Source organism: Ascaphus truei, chromosome 7 (genome assembly GCF_040206685.1).
Source record: "Ascaphus truei isolate aAscTru1 chromosome 7, aAscTru1.hap1, whole genome shotgun sequence".
Lineage (NCBI taxonomy): Eukaryota > Metazoa > Chordata > Amphibia > Anura > Ascaphidae > Ascaphus > Ascaphus truei.
Window position 1 is genome coordinate 32306937 of NC_134489.1, and position 22438 is coordinate 32329374.

At 45.2% G+C, this 22438-nt stretch overlaps 1 protein-coding gene across 3 annotated transcripts in view; it reads left to right on the forward strand.

The window, feature by feature from the left end:
* Positions 1-22438, forward strand: part of CADM3 (cell adhesion molecule 3) — a 181235-nt gene that overhangs the window by 152982 nt on the left and 5815 nt on the right. The window contains exons 7-8 of one of the 3 annotated variants that reach the window (XM_075607536.1): positions 6128-6300; positions 21396-21469. In XM_075607536.1, coding sequence (XP_075463651.1) covers positions 6128-6300; positions 21396-21442 — 220 coding nt within the window. In that variant the 3' untranslated portion in view covers positions 21443-21469. Of the gene's footprint in view, positions 1-6127; positions 6301-21395; positions 21489-22438 lie in introns of those variants that run through there. The other 2 variants (XM_075607534.1, XM_075607535.1) reach the window with 2 other exon arrangements.

Consider the following 22438-nt stretch of genomic DNA (forward strand, 5'->3'; position numbering starts at 1 on the left):
ACACACATATATTATATATGTATATATATATATATATATATATATATATATATATACACACACACACACACACACACACACACACACACACACACACAGTAATAAATAAACAGACATGAAGCAGGGGAACAGGCACTTGAAGCAGCAGCCCGAGCAGCAGGAGGAGGAAGAGGAGCCAGAGAGGACAGAGTGACAGTGTGATTCAGTGAGCACTGAGCAGCGTGGCATCGCAATGCAGGACAGGACAGGACAGGAACCAGTGAGTGACCTGTAGCTGGCTGTAATGGAGACAAAGAAAGTCAAGGAGGACTTAACTTCCGAATTGGGGGTACTTGGGAGCAGCACGCTCCACCACAGCCATCCAATCCTCTGCCGCCCGGCTCCTGTCATTGACGTGAGCGCACCACTGCTTACTGCTGTCCAGACCACCCGCCCACCCGGAGATGTCAGGGACAAACCCGGAGCCCGGAGAAAGGGATGCCAAACCCGAAGTCTCAGGGTGAAACCCGGAGAGGTGGCAACCCCGCTTCCCCCTCACACTCCTCCCTTCCCTCTCTCACTCCTCCCTTCCCTCTCTCACTCCTCCCTTCCCTCTCTCACTCCTCCCTTCCCCCTCACACTCCTCCCTTCAATCTCTCACTCCTCCCTTCCCAACTCACTCCTCCCTTCCTCTCACACTCCTCCCTTCCCTCACACACTCCTCCCTTCCCCCTCACACTCCTCCCTTCCCCCTCACACCCCTCCCTCCCCCTCACACTCCTCCCCCTCACTCCACCCTCCCTCCCACTCCTCACCACTCCTCCATTCCCTCCTCCTCCCTCCCTCCCCTCTCTCACTCCTCCCTTCCCCCTCACACGCCTCCTTCCCTCTCACTCCTCCCTTCCCCCTCACACTCCCTCCCTTCCCCCTCACACTCCTCCCTTCCCCCTCACACTCCTCCCTTCCCTCTCTCACCTCCCTTCCCTCACTCCCCCCTTCCCTCTCCCACACCTCCCTCCCCTCTCTCACTCCTCCCTTCCCTCTCTCACTCCTCCCTTCCCTCTCACACCCCCCAACCCACACACACACCCCCAACCCTCTCACACTCCACCCAACCCTCTCACACCACCCTTCCCACCACACCCTCCCTCCCACCTCACACCTCCTCCACCCACTCCCCCCACCCCTCCACACCTCCCTCCCTCTCACACTCCACCCAACCCACTCCACCCAACCCCCTCCACACCTCCCTTCCCCCACACCACCCTCCCTCCCTCCACCCCCCTTCCCTCTCACTCCCCCTTCCCTCTCTCACTCCTCCCTTCCCTCTCTCACTCCTCCCTTCCCTCTCTCACTCCTCCCTTCCCTCTCACTCCTCCCTTCCCTCTCACTCCCCCCTTCCCTCTCTCACTCCCCCTTCCCTCTCTCACTCCTCCCTTCCCTCTCTCACTCCTCCCTTCCCCCTCACACTCCTCCCTTCCCTCTCACACTCCTCCCTTCCCTCTCACTCCTCCCTTCCCCCTCACACTCCTCCCTTCCCCCTCACACTCCTCCCTTCCCTCTCTCACTCCTCCCTTCCCTCTCACTCCTCCCTTCCCTCTCACTCCCCTCTTCCCTCTCACTCCCCTCTTCCCTCTCCCACTCCTCCCTTCCCTCTCACTCCTCCCTTCCCCCTCACACTCCTCCCTTCCCTCTCTCACTCCTCCCTTCCCTCTCACTCCTCCCTTCCCTCGCACTCCCCCCTTCCCTCTCTCACTCCTCCCTTCCCCCTCACACTCCTCCCTTCCCTCTCTCACTCCTCCCTTCCCTCTCTCACTCCTCCCTTCCCTCTCACTCCTCCCTTCCCTCTCACTCCTCCCTTCCCTCTCACTCCTCCCTTCCCTCTCACTCCCCCCTTCCCTCTCACTCCCCCCTTCCCTCTCACACTCCTCCCTTCCCCCTAACACGCCTCTGTCCCTCTCACACTCCTCCCTTCCCTCTCACACTCCTCCCTTCCCCCTCACAATCCTCCCTTCCCCCTCACACTCCTCCCTTCCCCCTCACACGCCTCCTTCCCTCTCACTCCTCCCTTCCCTCTCTCACTCCTCCCTTCCCTCTCTCACTCCTCCCTTCCCCCTCACACTCCTCCCTTCCCTCTCACACTCCTCCCTTCCCTCTCACTCCTCCCTTCCCCCTCACACTCCTCCCTTCCCTCTCTCACTCCTCCCTTCCCTCTCACTCCTCCCTTCCCTCTCACTCCCCCCTTCCCTCTCCCACTCCTCCCTTCCCTCTCACTCCTCCCTTCCCCCTCACACTCCTCCCTTCCCTCTCTCACTCCTCCCTTCCCTCGCACTCCCCCCTTCCCTCTCTCACTCCTCCCTTCCCCCTCACACTCCTCCCTTCCCTCTCACTCCTCCCTTCCCTCTCACTCCTCCCTTCCCTCTCACTCCTCCCTTCCCTCTCACTCCCCCCTTCCCTCTCACTCCCCCCTTCCCTCTCACACTCCTCCCTTCCCCCTAACACGCCTCCGTCCCTCTCACACTCCTCCCTTCCCCCTCACAATCCTCCCTTCCCCCTCACACTCCTCCCTTCCCCCTCACACGCCCCCTTCCCTCTCACTCCTCCCTTCCCTCTCACTCCTCCCTTCCCTCTCACTACCCCCTTCCCTCTCACTCCCCCCTTCCCTCTCTCACTCCCCCTTCCCTCTCTCACTCCTCCCTTCCCTCTCTCACTCCTCCCTTCCCCCTCACACTCCTCCCTTCCCTCTCACACTCCTCCCTTCCCTCTCACTCCTCCCTTCCCTCTCACACTCCTCCCTTCCCTCTCACACTCCTCCCTTCCCCCTCACACTCCTCCCTTCCCCCTGACACTCCTCCCTTCCCCCTGACACCCCTCCCTTCCCTCTCGAACTCCTCCCTTCCCTCTCAAACTCCTCCCTTCCCTCTCACACTCCTCCCTTCCCTCTCAAACTCCTCCCTTCCCTCTGTCACTCCTTTCTCCCCACCCTCCCTACTCCTTCTCTTTCATTTCTCTCCCCCCACACTCTCTTTTCTCCTCTCTCTCACTCCTTTTCCCGTCTCTTACTCCCCCTACCTTCCCTCACCTTTTCCCTCTTTCTCTCCTTCCTCACCCTCACTCCTCTCTTTCTCTCTCATTCCCTCTCCCATCTCTCTCGCTCCTCTCTCCCCACCCTCGCTCCTCTCCTCCCTCTCACGTCTACCTCCCCACACCCACTCCTCTTCCCTATCTCCTCCTCCCTTTATCACCATCGCTCTGTTCCCCCCTCTCACTCCCCTTCCTTCTTTCACAATCACGCACCCCTCTCTCCCCTTCTCTCACTCCCCCCTCTCTCTCACTTGTACCTCCCCACCCACTCTCCTCTCCCCTCTCTTTCCCCTTCCCCTCTTTCACACTCCCGCACTCTTCGCCCCCCTCTCTCTCACTCCTCCCTCTCACTTCCCTCCTCTTTCTCCCTCGCCCTCCCCCTGCCTTCCTCACCCACCAGTCACTCCCAGAGCCAGAAGGGAGCATGTGAGAGTGAGAAGTGATGCAGGAAGGACCAGATGACAGTGGGTGTGGGAAGGAAGCTTCTTCTGTTCTACCCTACAGGGGGCCGCATCCTCCTCCTTCTCTTTCTGTAATCATATGATAAACCGTTTAGCTACCGTATTAAAGAATAAGTATTGCACATAGTGGGACATATTAAAGCGGCAATATAGGTAACCTTTAAAAAAATATATATTATATATTTATTTTTTATTACAAGTTTGAAGCATTGGGTCTCTGGAACTGAACTGTGCTACTTTCCGCTCCGGGGACCCCCTGCTTCCAGAGATACTTACCTCTGTAGCGGTGCCGGGATCTCTGTGCAGCCAGGGAACTTTGTGCCTAACTTAATGGCGCCTTAAATGTCTCACGTCATGTGGGCCAGTAGGAAGCTGTGATGTCATCTGGTGCGGCTTCCTACTGCCCAGTGGGATCTGGCCCTTTAAACTCAGCAGAGATACTGGCACACCCTTCAGAGGTAAGTATCTCTGAAGCAGGGGGTCCCCGGAGCTGAAATGATCAGAGTTCAGCTCCGGAGACCCCCTGCTTCAAACGTGTAAAATATATTTATATATATATACTGTAAGTTAGCCCATATTGCTGCTTCAATCGGGGTACTGATGCATGAAAACTGCCCTTCATTCTCTCTGCCACCCTTTCCCGTCACCCTCTCTGTCTATTTGTCACTCCGTCTATATCTGCCAGTAATAGGGTCCCTGCTGCTGTTATGAGCCCACCTCCAAAGACTTCTGGGACCCCCTGTTTCAAAAACATTGGGGTAAGGGTGACCAAAGATGTAACATGCCCAGGGCCACAGGGAGGCAAAGTTATGCATTGAAATAAAGTCGTAGGCGCTTGTCTTGCTGATAAATTGTACCCCTTTGAACATGCTGAACACAGGCTGTAATGGCCATCAATCATAGATATTACTGCGCTCTCCCTTAAAGGGACAACTCAATGTAGCAGGATAAGAAAGCCTCTCCACTTCCCGGTGTAATCGGCTTCCTTACACAGATCTAATCACCCTTAAAGTAACTGCTTTGCTCATTTGTATCTTTAGCATATCAGCTGCTTATGTTTTCCTGTGTGACTGATGGTGACTTTGTAATTAATTTGCCAGCAAAGAACAAAACACAAAGATCAATTTACCTGTGGATTTAAGGGCTGACAAAGGTCTTATCACCAGAGACATTAGATAAAAGGATTGCAGCCCCCCCCCCCCCACTCTCAAAGCTTTTGTTCACCATTGAAATGTTACACGCTTATATTTACAATGACAAACTCTCCCTTTAACTCCTATTATATCTGCTCCAATAACTGCTCCCTAGGAAACCTCCTCTAACTGCTCCTATAACTCATCTTCTAACTACTCCAATAACCTCTCCCTATCACTCCTCTCCTGACTGCTCCTAAACCCGCTTCCTATAACTACTGTACTTCCCTGGCTGCTCCTATATCCTCTCCCTATAACACCTCCCATATAACGTCTGCTATAACTCCTGTCCTGACTGCTGCTATATTGAGACTCGGTTCCCCTCCCCACCGGGGATCTGAGTTGTAGAGTCCTGCACGGTGCACTGAGCACGGGAGAGGACGTGGCTCACTTTATGGACTCCCCCGCCAATTGCCCCTTTTGTGGCGAAAGTGATTCTGTGTTCCATATGTGTTTTAGCTGCCCCAGACTGCAGCCCCTCTTATCCACCTTAGGGGCCTTCTACTGCAGTTCAGGCTAAACATTTCCCCTCACCTTTTTATTTTTGGGCGCCCAGTGTCCTGGGACAATAAGCCTAGGGCCGTCCTCGCCAACCTGCTCCTGGCATTTTTCTGAGCTAGCCATTTATAAGACCAGGAAGCAGTGTTTGGAAGGCAGTGTACCCTCACCATCCTGATTTAATTACTATAGCTATTTCCCTGGCTGCTTCTATAACCTTTCTCTATAACTCGTCCTTCAAGACTCCTACAACCACTCCCTATAGCTCCTTCCCTAACTACTCCTACTGTATAACCATCCCCTATAACTCCTCCCCTAACTCTTCCTATAACTCCTCCCCTAACTCTTCCTATAACTCCTCTAACTGCTCCTGTAGCCACTCCTTATAACACCTCCCCAATCTACACCTATAACCATCCCCTATAACACCTTCCCCTAACTGCACCTATAACCACTCCCTATATCTCATCCCTTAACTCACCGGTGCGCAAACTGGGGGGCGGGAGATTTGTCTGGGGGGGGGGGGGGGGGAGGCACGGGCGGTTGCAGAGGCCCCGCACTCTTCCCCCAGGCATTTAAATTAAATGCCGGGGGATCGCGTGAGGTCTCTGCAACTTACTTACCGGGATTCTGAAGAGCTGGCGTGAAATGATGCCGCGGTGCCATGCAGTGCCGTCACATGCCCATCTCCATGGCAACGGGGTCACGTGACCCCGCGGCGTCATTTGACGATGCCGAGCAAAGTGAGGTGGGGCGCTAGAGCAAGGGGGAGCGCAGCTGAAAAAGTTTGCACTTGACTGCTTCTATAACTGCTCCCAAAGTTAAAACAAAGCACCTTCATAAACTACATTTGATTCTCTGACCTTCATAATTCACATTATAATGGCCTTTAAACAATCTCTTGTTCTGTAGGCCTCACACTTACAGCTGGGAGCGGGAGAAGGGAGAACTCCCTTTATTAACCAACCACGATGGGAACAGCTTGGTGTTCCTCTACCTGAACAAGAGTGACAGTGGTACCTACATCTGCAAAGCTACCAACACTCTGGGAACATTTATCACTCACTACAAGCTGGATGTCAATGGTAAGAGGATACTCCATCAGCTAGCCAGCGTTTGAGGAATACGCCAGCCATTCCATTTGTAAAACGCCCGACTAGAAAGAGGTGTGCTAAATTGGCTGAAAAGGCTTCGTCCGTTGTGTTTTGACTCATACAGGTAGTAGATTGTGGAAAAACCAAACTCTTCACCTGTGTAAAATGCTTGCGGGTTGGCTTGCAAGCTCCGGCACCCATGTTGGCATGCATTTGGCCAGCTGGGTTTCTGTTCGCTTTATAAAATGGCTGACAGGATCTTATAGAGAATGGTTCACTGCCTTAGGTTACCAACATGAAAGCTGTGTGTTGATTGGCTGAAAAGTGTTGGAAGCCGTGTTTTTAATCAAGTTATTGTATTAGACAAACCGTGTGTCTCCTGAACTGATCAGTAAGAGAGCAGTTTCACAAACTTTGGCAGGAGAGAGTAGAAAACAAAGTGTAAAATGGCCACTATTGAATCTCTGTCCTGATTTAGAAATGTTTTCAGTCACTGAGTAAGCAAAGTGTTCAACTCCTAAAATGGTTGTTTTGATTGGATAACAGGCTCCATATTAATACAAACACCATGGTTATGAGTGGTACGCAGAATGTTTACCTCCTAAAATGGTCTACATGGCCAGCTTTGTCTCAATTGTCTGACAGACTCCAGCAGCCATGTTTTCACAATTCAGACACTGCGGTTATGACTGGTGCGCATATGGTTCGTCTGCCAAAATGTCCGACAGGACATGCTATGTATTGATTGGCTGACAGGCTCAAAAAGCCATGTTCCTCAGTAGCTGACATTACAAACCAGAGGCTAGTGACGTTGCTGGCCCCTCAGGCAGCAAGAGGGTTAGTGCCCCCGAGCTAAGGAAATTAAAATAAGAATACAGCGGGACAGGATGAAAGCCGTGTAGTAGCAGAGCGCAGACAATCGCTTAATCCCTGGTTGCTTTCTACTGCAAAGTCTTATCACAGGTACAAGGTTGGACCTTTTCCATTTTGCGATCCCCTATTCCCAGGCTGTCCGTTATCTCTCCGCCAGCCTCTTCTGTTCATTTATCTTTCCCTGCGCAGCTCGTGTCTCTCCTTTCTCTCGCTGATTCCATCAGCTCCCTGCTCTCCCCATCCTTTCTCTCGCGCTCTTCCACAGCTGCTTAACCTCTGCCTTTCTCGCCAACAGTCGATGTTGGAGTTTTAACCTGAAAACCCTGTGTTTATTCGATTTCTTTTCAACATGCGTTAACAAAAGGCCGGCCTGATATATGGAGCGAGAGAAGGAGTTATAGGGAGCAGTTATATGGGGTGAGAAGGAGTTATAGGGAGCAGTTATATGGGGTGAGAGAAGGAGTTATAGGGAGCAGTTATATGGGGTGAGAAGGAGTTATAGGAAGAAGTTATATGGGGTGAGAAGGAGTTATAGGGAGTGAGAGTAGGAGTTATAGGGAGCAGTTATGGTTAGTGAGAGAAGTAGTTATAGGGAGCAGTTATATGGGGTGAGAAGGAGTTATAGGGAGTGAGAGTAGGAGTTATAGGGAGCAGTTATGGTTAGTGAGAGAAGGAGTTATAGGAAGAAGTTATATGGGGTGAGAAGGAGTTATAGGGAGTGAGAGTAGGAGTTATAGGGAGCAGTTATGGTTAGTGAGAGAAGGAGTTATAGGGAGCAGTTATGGTTAGTGAGAGAAGGAGTTACAGGGAGCAGTTATATGGGGTGAGAGAAGGAGTTATAGGGAGCAGTTACATGGGGTGAGAGGAGTTATAGGGAGCAGTTATGGTTAGTGAGAGAAGGAGTTATAGGGAGCAGTTATATGGGGTGAGAAGGAGTTATAGGGAGCAGTTATAGGGAGTGAGGGAAAGAGTTATAGGGAGCAGTTATATGGGGTGAGAATGAGTTATAGGGAGCAGTTATAGGGAGTGAGGGAAAGAGTTATAGGGAGCAGTTATATGGGGTGAGAAGGAGTTATAGGGAGCAGTTATATGGGGTGAGAGAAGGAGTTATAGGGAGCAGTTATATGGGGTGAGAAGGAGTTATAGGGAGCAGTTATAGGGAGTGAGGGAAAGAGTTATAGGGAGCAGTTATATGGGGTGAGAATGAGTTATAGGGAGCAGTTATATGGGGTGAGAAGGAGTTATAGGGAGCAGTTATATGGGGTGAGAGAAGGAGTTATAGGGAGCAGCTAAATGGGGTGAGAAGGAGTTATAGGAAGAAGTTATATGGGGTGAGAAGGAGTTATAGGGAGTGAGAGTAGGAGTTATAGGGAGCAGTTATGGTTAGTGAGAGAAGGAGTTATAGGGAGCAGTTATATGGGGTGAGAAGGAGTTATAGGGAGTGAGAGTAGGAGTTATAGGGAGCAGTTATGGTTAGTGAGAGAAGGAGTTATAGGGAGCAGTTATGGTTAGTGAGAGAAGGAGTTATAGGGAGCAGTTATATGGGGTGAGAGGAGTTATAGGGAGCAGTTATGGTTAGTGAGAGAAGGAGTTATAGGGAGCAGTTATATGGGGTGAGAGAAGGAGTTATAGGGAGCAGTTATATGGGGAACTTCGCTCCAGTAGATCCTTGAAGTACTCTTCCTTACCCCCACCCCTAGCCTGCCGTCACGGCTCCCCCTACAGGTCCAGGGCTTTCTATCTCTGTTCTAGGTCTGAATTGACATTACCCTCCGCAGCTTATGACTTGCCTGAAACCTACAGTAAGAAACCTTGTGCACAGAATGAAACATAATAATCAGTGTATCAAAGTGACCCTTTCTGTGGCTTGACATAGACACCCCTGGGGTTACAATCCCAAAACGAAACATTATTAGATCAGACCCAGGCTCTACTCTCCTATCTCTATGCTCCTTCTAATTAAAACAAATGCAATGATCATCATAGGAGTTAATCAATTTCCCTCAGTTTCCCGTTTCACTGCTAATCAAGTGAACAAACCCTCTCTCTCTTTGAATACGTTTGTGTATTAAACAGCACGAAGTTGGCATCGATTGATGCCTCAGAGTGTGCGTATGGCTTTTTCAGAATTTAATTTGTCTAACAATTGTTTAATTTAAGGAGTTATTCCTGCCCTTCCAGAAAATCAATTTGTAGAAAAGCAGGGGAGGGCGGGACAGGAAGATGGCTTTTTAATGGGAAAGGATTGTATGAGTTACTGGGTCCGAGTTTGGCTTGTAGCAGGCGGGCTGTCACTAAGCGCTCATGCAGAGTATCGCAGCCCGATCTCGTGTTAACTGCCATTCAAGTTAATAGATCGCACTTGCAGTGCCATACCCGGCATGGGCGATAAGTGATACCCACTATAAATTCCTTCACTGACAGTGTGCACAGATATACAGTATATGTGTCTGCTGCTTTGTATTCAATCATATAGCAGTGGCTGTGCTAGTTATTCAGTATAACACTATAGTTTGGGTTGTGCTAGTAATACAGTATAACACTATAGTCTTGGCTGTGCTAGTAATACAGTATAACACTATAGTTTGGGCTGTGCTAGTTATACAGAACTGTATAACACTATAGTCTTGGCTGTGCTAGTAATACAGTATAACACTATAGTTTGGCTGTGCTAGTTATACAGTATAACAATATAGCTTGGGCTGTGCTAGTTATACAGTATAACACTATAGTTTGGGCTGTGCTAGTTATACAGTATAACACTATAGTGTTGGTTGTGCTAGTTATACAGTATAACAATATAGCTTGGGCTGTGCTAGTTATACAGTATAACACTATAGTTTGGGCTGTGCTAGTTATATAGTATAACACTATAGTTTGGGCTGTGCTAGTTATACAGTATAACACTAGTCTTGGCTGTGCTAGTTATACAGTATAACACTATCGTTTGGGCTGTGCTAGTAATACAGTATAACACTATAGTTTGGTTGTGCTAGTTATACAGTATAACACTATAGTTTGGCTGTGCTAGTTATACAGTATAACACTATAGTCTTGGCTGTGCTATCTACAGTATATATCGTTAAACACTGTAGTTTTTTCTGTGCCAGTTTTACAGTTAAACACTGCAGCCATGGATATGCTAGTTATACCGTTCAACACTATAGTTTTGGTTGTGCTAGTTATTTTAAACAATATCGTTTTGGCTGTACTAGTTATACAGTATAACACTATAGCCTTTGATATGCTAGTTAGATAGTGTAACACTATACTGTAGTTTTGGCGATGCTAGTTATATAGTTAAACACTATAGTCTTTTCTATGCTAGTTTTACAGTTAAACACGGTATTCTTGGCTGTGCTAATTATATCAGTTATATCCTTGGCCATGCTATTAATACAGATAAATACAGTGTACAGTACTATAATCTTAGCTGGGCAGCCGATCTGAAGGTTTTATTCAACTGCATATGATTAAGAACGTACATTTGGCTTTGTGCTGTTTATAGTTATACACTATAGTTTTGGTTGTGCTAGTTATACAGTATAACACTATAGTTTGGGCTGTGCTAGTAATACAGTATAACACTATAGTTTTGGTTGTGCTAGTTATACAGTATAACACTATAGTTTTGGTTGTGCTAGTTATACAGTATAACACTATAGTTTTGGTTGTGCTAGTTATACAGTATAACACTATAGTTTTGGTTGTGCTAGTTATGCATTATACCACTATAGTTTTGGTGTGATAGGTATACAGTATAACACTATAGTTGTGGTTGTGCTAGTTATACAGTGTAACACTATAGTTTGGGCTGTGCTAGTTATACAGTATAACACTATAGTCTTGGCTGTGCTAGTTATACAGTATAACACTATATTGTTGGCTGTGCTAGTTATACAGTATAACACTATAGTTTGGCTGTGCTAGTTGTTATACAGTATAACACTATAGTTTGGGCTGTGCTAGTTATACAGTATAACAATATAGCTTGGGCTGTGCTAGTTATACAGTATAACACTATAGTTTGGGCTGTGCTAGTTATACAGTATAACACTATAGTTTTGCTGTGTTAGTTATACAGTATAACACTATAGTTTGGGCTGTGCTAGTTATATAGTATAACACTATAGTTTGGGCTGTGCTAGTTATACAGTATAACACTATAGTTTGGGCTGTGCTAGTTATACAGTATAACACTATAGTTTGGCTGTGCTAGTTATACAGTATAACACTATAGTTTGGCTGTGCTAGTTATACAGTATAACACTATAGTTTGGCTGTGCTAGTTATACAGTATAACACTATAGTTTGGCTGTGCTAGTTATACAGTATAACACTATAGTTTGGCTGTGCTAGTTATACAGTATAACACTATAGTTTGGGCTGTGCTAGTTATACAGTATAACACTATAATTTGGGCTGTGCTAGTTATACAGTATAACACTATAGTTTGGGTTGTGCTAGTTGTTATACAGTATAACACTATAGTTTGGGCTGTGCTAGTTATACAGTATAACACTATAGTTTGGGCTGTGCTAGTTATACAGTATAACACTATAGTTTGGGTTGTGCTAGTTATACAGTATAACACTATAGTTTGGCTGTGCTAGTTATACAGTATAACACTATAGTTTGGGCTGTGCTAGTTATACAGTATAACACTATAGTTTGGGTTGTGCTAGTTGTTATACAGTATAACACTATAGTTTGGGCTGTGCTAGTTATACAGTATAACACTATAGTTTGGCTGTGCTAGTTATACAGTATAACACTATAGTCTTGGCTGTGCTAGTAATACAGTATAACACTATAGTTTGGGCTGTGCTAGTTATACAGAACTGTATAACACTATAGTCTTGGCTGTGCTAGTAATACAGTATAACACTATAGTTTGGCTGTGCTAGTTATACAGTATAACAATATAGCTTGGGCTGTGCTAGTTATACAGTATAACACTATAGTTTGGGCTGTGCTAGTTATACAGTATAACACTATAGTGTTGGTTGTGCTAGTTATACAGTATAACAATATAGCTTGGGCTGTGCTAGTTATACAGTATAACACTATAGTTTGGGCTGTGCTAGTTATATAGTATAACACTATAGTTTGGCTGTGCTAGTTATACAGTATAACACTATAGTTTGGCTGTGCTAGTTATACAGTATAACACTATAGTTTGGGTTGTGCTAGTTATACAGTATAACACTATAGTTTGGGCTGTGCTAGTTATACAGTATAACACTAGTCTTGGCTGTGCTAGTTATACAGTATAACACTATCGTTTGGGCTGTGCTAGTAATACAGTATAACACTATAGTTTGGTTGTGCTAGTTATACAGTATAACACTATAGTTTGGCTGTGCTAGTTATACAGTATAACACTATAGTTTGGCTGTGCTAGTTATACAGTATAACACTATAGTCTTGGCTGTGCTATCTACAGTATATATCGTTAAACACTGTAGTTTTTTCTGTGCCAGTTTTACAGTTAAACACTGCAGCCATGGATATGCTAGTTATACCGTTCAACACTATAGTTTTGGTTGTGCTAGTTATTTTAAACAATATCGTTTTGGCTGTACTAGTTATACAGTATAACACTATAGCCTTTGATATGCTAGTTAGATAGTGTAACACTATACTGTAGTTTTGGCGATGCTAGTTATATAGTTAAACACTATAGTCTTTTCTATGCTAGTTTTACAGTTAAACACGGTATTCTTGGCTGTGCTAATTATATCAGTTATATCCTTGGCCATGCTATTAATACAGATAAATACAGTGTACAGTACTATAATCTTAGCTGGGCAGCCGATCTGAAGGTTTTATTCAACTGCATATGATTAAGAACGTACATTTGGCTTTGTGCTGTTTATAGTTATACACTATAGTTTTGGTTGTGCTAGTTATACAGTATAACACTATAGTTTGGGCTGTGCTAGTAATACAGTATAACACTATAGTTTTGGTTGTGCTAGTTATACAGTATAACACTATAGTTTTGGTTGTGCTAGTTATACAGTATAACACTATAGTTTTGGTTGTGCTAGTTATACAGTATAACACTATAGTTTTGGTTGTGCTAGTTATGCATTATACCACTATAGTTTTGGTGTGATAGGTATACAGTATAACACTATAGTTGTGGTTGTGCTAGTTATACAGTGTAACACTATAGTTTGGGCTGTGCTAGTTATACAGTATAACACTATAGTCTTGGCTGTGCTAGTTATACAGTATAACACTATAGTGTTGGCTGTGCTAGTTATACAGTATAACACTATAGTTTGGCTGTGCTAGTTGTTATACAGTATAACACTATAGTTTGGGCTGTGCTAGTTATACAGTATAACAATATAGCTTGGGCTGTGCTAGTTATACAGTATAACACTATAGTTTGGGCTGTGCTAGTTATACAGTATAACACTATAGTTTTGCTGTGTTAGTTATACAGTATAACACTATAGTTTGGGCTGTGCTAGTTATATAGTATAACACTATAGTTTGGGCTGTGCTAGTTATACAGTATAACACTATAGTTTGGGCTGTGCTAGTTATACAGTATAACACTATAGTTTGGCTGTGCTAGTTATACAGTATAACACTATAGTTTGGCTGTGCTAGTTATACAGTATAACACTATAGTTTGGCTGTGCTAGTTATACAGTATAACACTATAGTTTGGCTGTGCTAGTTATACAGTATAACACTATAGTTTGGCTGTGCTAGTTATACAGTATAACACTATAGTTTGGGCTGTGCTAGTTATACAGTATAACACTATAATTTGGGCTGTGCTAGTTATACAGTATAACACTATAGTTTGGGTTGTGCTAGTTGTTATACAGTATAACACTATAGTTTGGGCTGTGCTAGTTATACAGTATAACACTATAGTTTGGGCTGTGCTAGTTATACAGTATAACACTATAGTTTGGGTTGTGCTAGTTATACAGTATAACACTATAGTTTGGCTGTGCTAGTTATACAGTATAACACTATAGTTTGGGCTGTGCTAGTTATACAGTATAACACTATAGTTTGGGTTGTGCTAGTTGTTATACAGTATAACACTATAGTTTGGGCTGTGCTAGTTATACAGTATAACACTATAGTTTGGCTGTGCTAGTTATACAGTATAACACTATAGTTTGGGCTGTGCTAGTTATACAGTATAACACTATAGTTTGGCTGTGCTAGTTATACAGTATAACACTATAGTTTGGCTGTGCTAGTTATACAGTATAACACTATAGTTTGGGCTGTGCTAGTTATACAGTGTAACACTATAGTTTGGCTGTGCTAGTTATACAGTATAACACTATAGTTTGGGCTGTGCTAGTTATACAGTATAACACTATAGTTTGGCTGTGCTAGTTATACAGTATAACACTATAGTTTGGCTGTGCTAGTTATACAGTATAACACTATAGTTTGGGTTGTGCTAGTTGTTATACAGTATAACACGATAGTCTTAGTTGTGCTAGTAATACTGTAACAGTTAGGGTAGTTATTGCAGGTAACTATCGATGTTTCACCAAACCGCCCACAACACCCCACAAACAAAGCACCGACACAAAGTTCTGGAGGTACAATGGCCGTGGCTTTTATTTATATGCAGCAAAAGGGGGGGTGCTAACCCTACCAGAGTGCTCCCCCCACAGGTAAGGCCAATGATGGTTAAATCATGGCCCGTAAGCTGGGACAGTCCCAAGTCCCAGCCGTTCAGCTGACCCCACGTCAGCCGCAAGATGGGCCCCAGGTACTCAAAGTACAATGACCCCTGCCCACTCACCCGCCATGCCACGACCAGGCATTACTGTAACTGAGCCCCGTCTGGCATAGTTACCCTGCACTTACCCCCCAACCAGCCACCACGACAGAGGCAACGTAACCGCAACAGGGATCTCAAATATTCAATACAAGTATAACTCACACAAATCAGAATTCAACCAAAATGGGAGGGAGGGCAGGAAAACACAGGGCGGCGGCATGATCTCCCGCCCCTCACTGCTCGCCTTTAACTCCTCCAGCTGGCCCGCACCGGGTGTCACAGGGAACAAAGAGAAGAGGGAGGGGCAGGAGGAAAAGGTGGGGGTGGGGTGAGCTTGGGCCTTGCGATCATGCCACATTTTGCCTAAGGCTGCATTTATAGTGCCGGCGACGTCGCGTCATATCAAATGCATTGCCGCCGTCACGTACGCTTATAGTAAGCACGGCACGACGGCTTGATCGCGATAGCTAGAAGTCATCTCAATTTGAGTTTTCCAGCGACCGCAGCCTGACGTTACCGTCGCTGTCGCCGGCACTATAAGCGCAGCCTTATGTTCCATGCTTTCTTTCTAGCTGTAGCAGTTAAACTGTAGTCTTGTTACTCTGTTCATTGCAGCAGTTAAACAACGGCCCATGTGTACTAAGCGGGTCCATGTGATTCGCAGCTCTTGCATCCGTACGTATTACATTTATCGGGCGAGTTGGTTTCCAGCAGCCCACAAATGGGCAGATTACGTGGGAGTGAAGCATGTTTGTTTCTGTTTATAATCGCAAACCTGTAAAATGCGAATCCCCAAATGTAACTGAGCACAGTAATGCCAAATAAAAGCATTTCCCTAAAAATATAGTCGTAGAATTACAGCTCAATACAGCCACCCTAGCCTGGTTTATTTTGTCCTGTGTCCCACTTAAACTACTGGTACATTTTATTGCAAACCCCTTTGCTGCTGAAGGTTTGTCACTATTTATACCAATTCACTCTTCTTTTCTCCAATCTCCATACAGCTCAGCCCCCTTATAACGCTGTGCTTGGGGTCCAAAGAATCAGATCACGCTATAAGCGGATCGCGTTAGAAATAATGTACAATTGTATGCATTGTACAATAAAGTATTTAAGATGCCAATAATCATGCTGTAAAGTATTCATAAATACAAAAATTGGGAGCCATGCTTGCATCGCGTTATAAGCGGATTCGCGTTGTAACGGATCGCGTTATAACGGGGTTGAGCTGTATGTATTGTTGTTAACTACCCAAGGGGTGCTCAACTCCAATCCTCCACCCCCCCCCCTCAACAGGTCAGGTTTTAAGGATATCCCAGCTTCAGCACTGGTCTGAGCCAATGATTGAGCCATCTGTGCTGAAGCAGCGGCTGATTGAGCAGCCTGTGCTGAAGCTGGGACTGATTGAGACGCCTGTGCTGAAGCAGGGGCTGATTGGGACCCCTGTGCTGAACCTGTGTGGATATCCTTAAAACCTTCCCTGTTGGGGAGTCTTGAGGACTGCAGTTGAGCTCCCTGAACTAGAGAGAGAGGAGCAGGCCAGAACATCTGTCACAGTAATACATTAAACTATGTAACGACATGAAGCTCTTCTAATGTCATCTGCAAGCAGTCTTTGAAGCTTTTGTAAAGCTATCAAAGTCTAGAGCTGGAAAAAGGCCTTATATCTTCACCATTAGCATCGCCATGGCAACCCCTGACGTAGCATGGAGAGCAAGAGGGCGGCCATGTTGGTACCTTCTCAAAAGGGTAAAAAAAAATGAGGGTACTTCAAAAAGGCTCATTTTAAAGCATAACGTTGCGTCGAAAATGTTGTTAAGGATAAATCAAAAGAGTAACAAAAAAAGACTGTGTGGTGCACCAAAAACTCCAGACTCTCTGCTCAAACTGAATGGGACTGCCAGGGACCCCTGCTGTGTTAATCCGATGGGCCATAAGTCTCTGCAGAAATGTCACTGAAATGTTGCAGCATGTACCCAGCATGTGCCTGGATCTTGTTGGTGATAGCCCCAGATTTTCCAAGGCAAGTGTTAGAATACTCGTCGGCGCACCTGTAGATAGAAAAACAAAGCACTACTTGCTCCAGAGCATGAAAGTTTAAGGTTCTAGACAAGAATCAAATGTTTTTAATTATTTTAACATTAGTATAGGTTTGTTTTTTCGTATTTGATTTTAAAACACTGAAATTTACTGCCGGGCAGTCATATTATCCTCGTTTGCTCTTTTGTTAATAAAGTTTGATTGATTTTGAAGTTTCGTCAGTGCGCGATGATGTCACCGCTCCTGCGTCGCTTCAGGAAGGGAATTGGCGGAGACTGCGCGCACTGAGGATACATAAACTGCCTGGTGAGTATTATCTACATACTCCTTGACAAAGACCTAGCGGTTGAAACGCGTTGGTGGGGGTCTCGGGTAACCTGTTATGTAGCTGTTTTTATCTGGATCCAATAAATTGTTAGTATATGGGGCACGCACTTTGCTTAACTCTTTTTTTTCATGCTCTGGTGCAAGTAGTGCTTTGTTTTTCTATCTACTTCCATTTAAATCAAAAGAGGTTTGCACCAATATTAAACCGTTTCATGACAGAAGGCGCCGCTACTTTTATTAAAGTACTTCGAACGCCAGGCTGATATTATTAGAAAATCAAAGAAAAGATCGTGTGCTTCGAGAACGGGGTTGCCACGGAGACTATTTTTGCCACGTATCTCCGGGATATGGGTTTACCTTGTTAATCTCCGGGTGGCGGGGTCGGCGTCTCCCAGCATCCTCCAGCATTCAACTGCATCTCCCCCTGAGACTGCCGTCAACAATTCGGTGCGCCGACAAATGGCGCCGCGCTGCCATGACAACGGAAAGCTACGCGACGTCACGGCGTCACGCGACTCCCGTTGTCATGATAACGGGACGTCAATGGATGTCAAAACATCATGTGGCGTCACATTGCCATTACAATGTGGCATCACGTGACCCCCCTTCCCCCCCCTGCCCCCCGGCGCCAAAAGGCGTATCGTTGTCATGGCAACTTGATGCCGCATAACGTTGTGACGCCATGTTGACAGGAGATACAGCAGGGTGTCCAGAGGATGCCGCATGCTGCCGGTAAGAGATAAACAGTTTTACATTTATCTCCAGGTTAGCCTTCAGTAGAAGGTGGCAACTGTGAATAATAATAATAATAATAATAAATAATAATAATATTATATCTTAATAAACACAAAATGATACTTTGGGGAATCATACGTAAAAAAAATATATAAAAGTGTAGTACAGTATTAAGAAATGTGTCTAAATAAATTTCGAAATAATTGAATCACCAGAAAAGTGTCCAAAAAATGTCTAATAGGGATGTGATCAAATATCAATTAGGACGCAATTTTGACTAGACATATATTTAATCAAAAAAACATGCGTAGGGAACAAATATTGCCGGTTAGTGTTCCATGAAATGAAGGGAAAAGGCTTTTCCAAACTGTCTTTTTTCAAAAATTCTAGGGTCTTGAATCTCCTCTGCTGTGGGCGCCTGGAGCTGTGTGTTTGAGGTCCTCCACTCCTCTCCACAACACATGTAACAAACAAAACAGAGAAAGGGCAAGAACAGCCTAAGGCCGCGCGTATAGCGCCCGCAACGGGCGACGTCGCCCAAAAACAAATACATTGCCGCCGCCGTGTGCGCTTATAGTAAGCGCGACAATGCGACGGAGCGTTGCCAAATTTGGAAGCTGGCAATATTTGATTTTTCAAGGGCTGTCGCCTCATGTGACAGCCCCTGAACCAATCAAATGCCATAAAACCTGCGACGCCGCCGCAATGCGAAATATAACTTTCGCTAGCAGCGACGGGTGACGTGTCCCGTCGCGGGCATTATACGCGCGGCCTTAGGCTGCGAGTATAGTGAAGGCGACGCGACGGTGGCGTCAGGCTGCGGTCGCTGGAAAAATCAAATTGAGATGACTTCCAGCGATCGTGACCAAGCCGTCGCTCTGTCACTCCGTCGCCTCGCGCTTATTATAAGCGCACGAGGCAATGCATTTGTTTTGACGCGAAGTTGCGTCACTGTTACTATAAGCGCAGCCGTAGCCTAATTCAAGGTAATTGTATATGTAACCCCCCATCTGGGATTACTATGGGCAGCTAGGCCCCCTAAAGGGTTAACTGCGTGGGTTGTTGCAAAGTGGCTCAGGAAAAGCTGAGCCACGCCCACCTTCTAGAAAGTGCTTAGCAGGTCACCGGGTATAGAAGGATTTTGCAGAAGCAAAACCATTCCCCCTGTTGGCATGGTGACCTGTGATGTCACTAGTACTTATAAATAGGAGGGGACTAGAACTTCGACTGAGCCGCTGATTGACCCACCTGTGCTGAAGCTGGAATATCCTGAACACCTGACCTGTTGGTGGCCCTTGAGGACTAGATTTGGCCATCCCTGGTTTATGCAATAGGTGTTTTGTAAAAGTAGAAAGGGGGCTTTCCAAAAACAAAGTGAAATGAAAAATGTGCAAATACAAAAATAGCGGTACTCTGTGTGTGAGAATAAAACAGTACTGGTACTCTGTGTGTGAGAATAAAACAGTACTGGTACTCTGTGTGTGAGAATAAAACAGTATTGGTACTCTGTGTGTGAGAATAAAACAGTACTGGTACTCTGTGTGTGAGAATAAAACAGTACTGGTACTCTGTGTGTGAGAATAAAACAGTACTGGTACTCTGTGTGTGAGAATAAAACAGTACTGGTACTCTGTGTGTGAGAATAAAACAGTACTGGTACTCTGTGTGTGAGAATAAAACAGTACTGGTACTCTGTGTGTGAGAATAAAATAGTACTGGTACTTTGTGTGAGAATAAAACAGTACTGGTACTCTGTGTGTGAGAATAAAACAGTACTGGTACTCTGTGTGAGAATAAAACAGTACTGGTACTCTGTGTGTGAGAATAAAATAGTACTGGTACTCTGTGTGAGAATAAAACAGTACTGGTACTCTGTGTGAGAATAAAACAGTACTGGTACTCTGTGTGTGAGAATAAAACAGTACTGGTACTCTGTGTGTGAGAAACAGTACTGGTACTCTGTGTGTGAGAAACAGTACTGGTACTCTGTGTGTGAGAATAAAACAGTACTGGTACTCTGTGTGTGAGAATAAAACAGTACTGATACTCTGTGTGTGAGAATAAAACAGTACTGGTACTCTGTGTGTGAGAATAAAACAGTACTGGTACTGTGGGTGTGAGAATAAAACAGTACTGGTACTCTGTGTGTGAGAATAAAATAGTACTGGTTCTGTGGGTGTGAAAATAAAATAGTAGTGGTTCTGTGGGTGTGAAAATAAAATAGTACTGGTTCTGTGGGCGTGAAAATAAAATAGTAGTGGTACTGTGGGTGTGAAAATAAAACAGTAGTGGTACGGTGGGTGTGAAAATAAAATAGTACTGGTACTGTGGGTGTGAAAATAAAATAGTACTGGTACTGTGGGTGTGAAAATAAAATAGTAGTGGTACTCTAAGAAATACTAACTGTACCTGCACTCGGTTGATGATCAGAACTATTTAGGTCACCTGGCGGGTGTATACTGTACTTATTACTTGTATAGGTCTGGAAGAAATATCCAACAGAGGGATATGTTCCTCCGATGGGGTGTGTGCATGAGTACTGTACATACATGTAAATACACATGTTTTGTTGGTCTCGTTATTTTTTTGCGTGTAGTTAGGCACATATGTTATCGGGTTTCTGTAGAAAGATGAGACTCTAAAGCAGGGCTCCTCAGCTTGGGCCACATGTAGCCCACAAAGGTCTTGTGATGGGCAACTTCACTTGCTATAAATATGCTTCCCGGGAGGTTAAAATGGCCACTGCCATTCACACTCGTTAAGACAGCTTGCCGTGGCAAAAGCTGAAGTGACATAATATACACGTGAAAACTCTGCAAAAAAATGAAGATTTTGAGAAAAATGTAATTAAAATATAGTTTAGCACGACATGAACTTACATATACTACGTTTTAGAAACTCGACATGAAATGCCAGAGTATTGTACGACTTCATTTTTCTATTTAGGAGACTATTGATACTTTTTACAGTATCTGCACACGGCTATTCTTTTAATGAAATATAATGTATATATGAGTTTATAATTCAATACACTTCCCACCCTGCTGTTGGTCAATTGTGTACTCATCCAACTAATGAAAGAACCCTGAACTAAAGTGTTATTGTGTTTCATACCCCCACGGTTTGGGTGTAGTAATGATGATGATCTAACCATACTCTAGAACGTCTATAAATGTGGGCGAGGAGGTGCACTGCTGCCTATAGATCTTGACACTGCTCGGTCACTCCGCCCTAGAGATGTTCCGTGTGGACTTCTGACGGCTGCTACCAGGGAACTGTTTGCTGCTTAACCCGTTGCTTGTCATTTTACCGTGTCTCATTTTTCCCTCCCCATGCTTCCCTCCACTCTGTCACCCGTCCATCATCCTGCCCGCTGTCTGACGTCAACCTCATAACCCATCCGCAGACGCCCTGCCATTGCTTTCAGGTATCTCTGATTCTCTGCTTCAGATGCCGTAGGTCCAATGAGAGCTGTGCATGCGTGCAGTGGAGGTCAGGACCATGCGTGCTAAGTCACCCTCACTTCCATTGTGTCTCACTCATTGGAAGGAAGTCTCAATTATTCATATCATCATTGGCCTAGACTGCAATGGAATTTCAATAAATGGAAGGCAGGCTCACTCATTGGAAGGCAGGCTCACTCATTGGAAGGCAGGCTCACTCATTGGAAGGCAGGCTCACTCATTCAACTAGTCAATTGCAGTTTAATTAATTGGAAGGCAGTGTCACTCATTGAAAAGCAGGGTTACTTATTGGAAGGAAATCTCACTCATTCACAAAATCATTGATTTTTGAGTCTCACTCACTGGAAGGCAGTCTCATTAATTGGAAGGCAGTATAATTCATTGGAAGGCAGTGTCACTCACTGGCATGCAGTCTGACTCATTGGAAGGCAGTGCCACTCATTAATAGGCATACACTTTATTTGGAATGCAGTCTCATTTATTGGAAGACTATCTTACTCATACACAGAACAAAGAGGGAGAGTCCCCAGCCCACAAAAGTGCCTTCTGTGCCCCTCATTCAAATAATCATTGTCCCAGACTTCAATTTAGTGCCACTTATTGGAAGGCAGTATCACTCATTCACAGAATGTGCGAACTACAATGGAATCCTACTCATTACTCACTTACTGGCACCATCGTCCATTGGAAAGTGGTTAGACGATCACATGATTAGTGATAAAACAGTTAACTCTCACTCATTGGAAGGTGTTCTTACTAGTTGAAAGGCAGTTCCATATTCACTCATTCACAACACCAGTGGACTACACTCTAATGAAATTTCACTCAGTGGATGACTGTCACAGTTATTGGAGTGTGTTCTCACTCATTGTTTGTAAGTCTCACTCATTGCAGGCAGTCTCACCGATTGAAG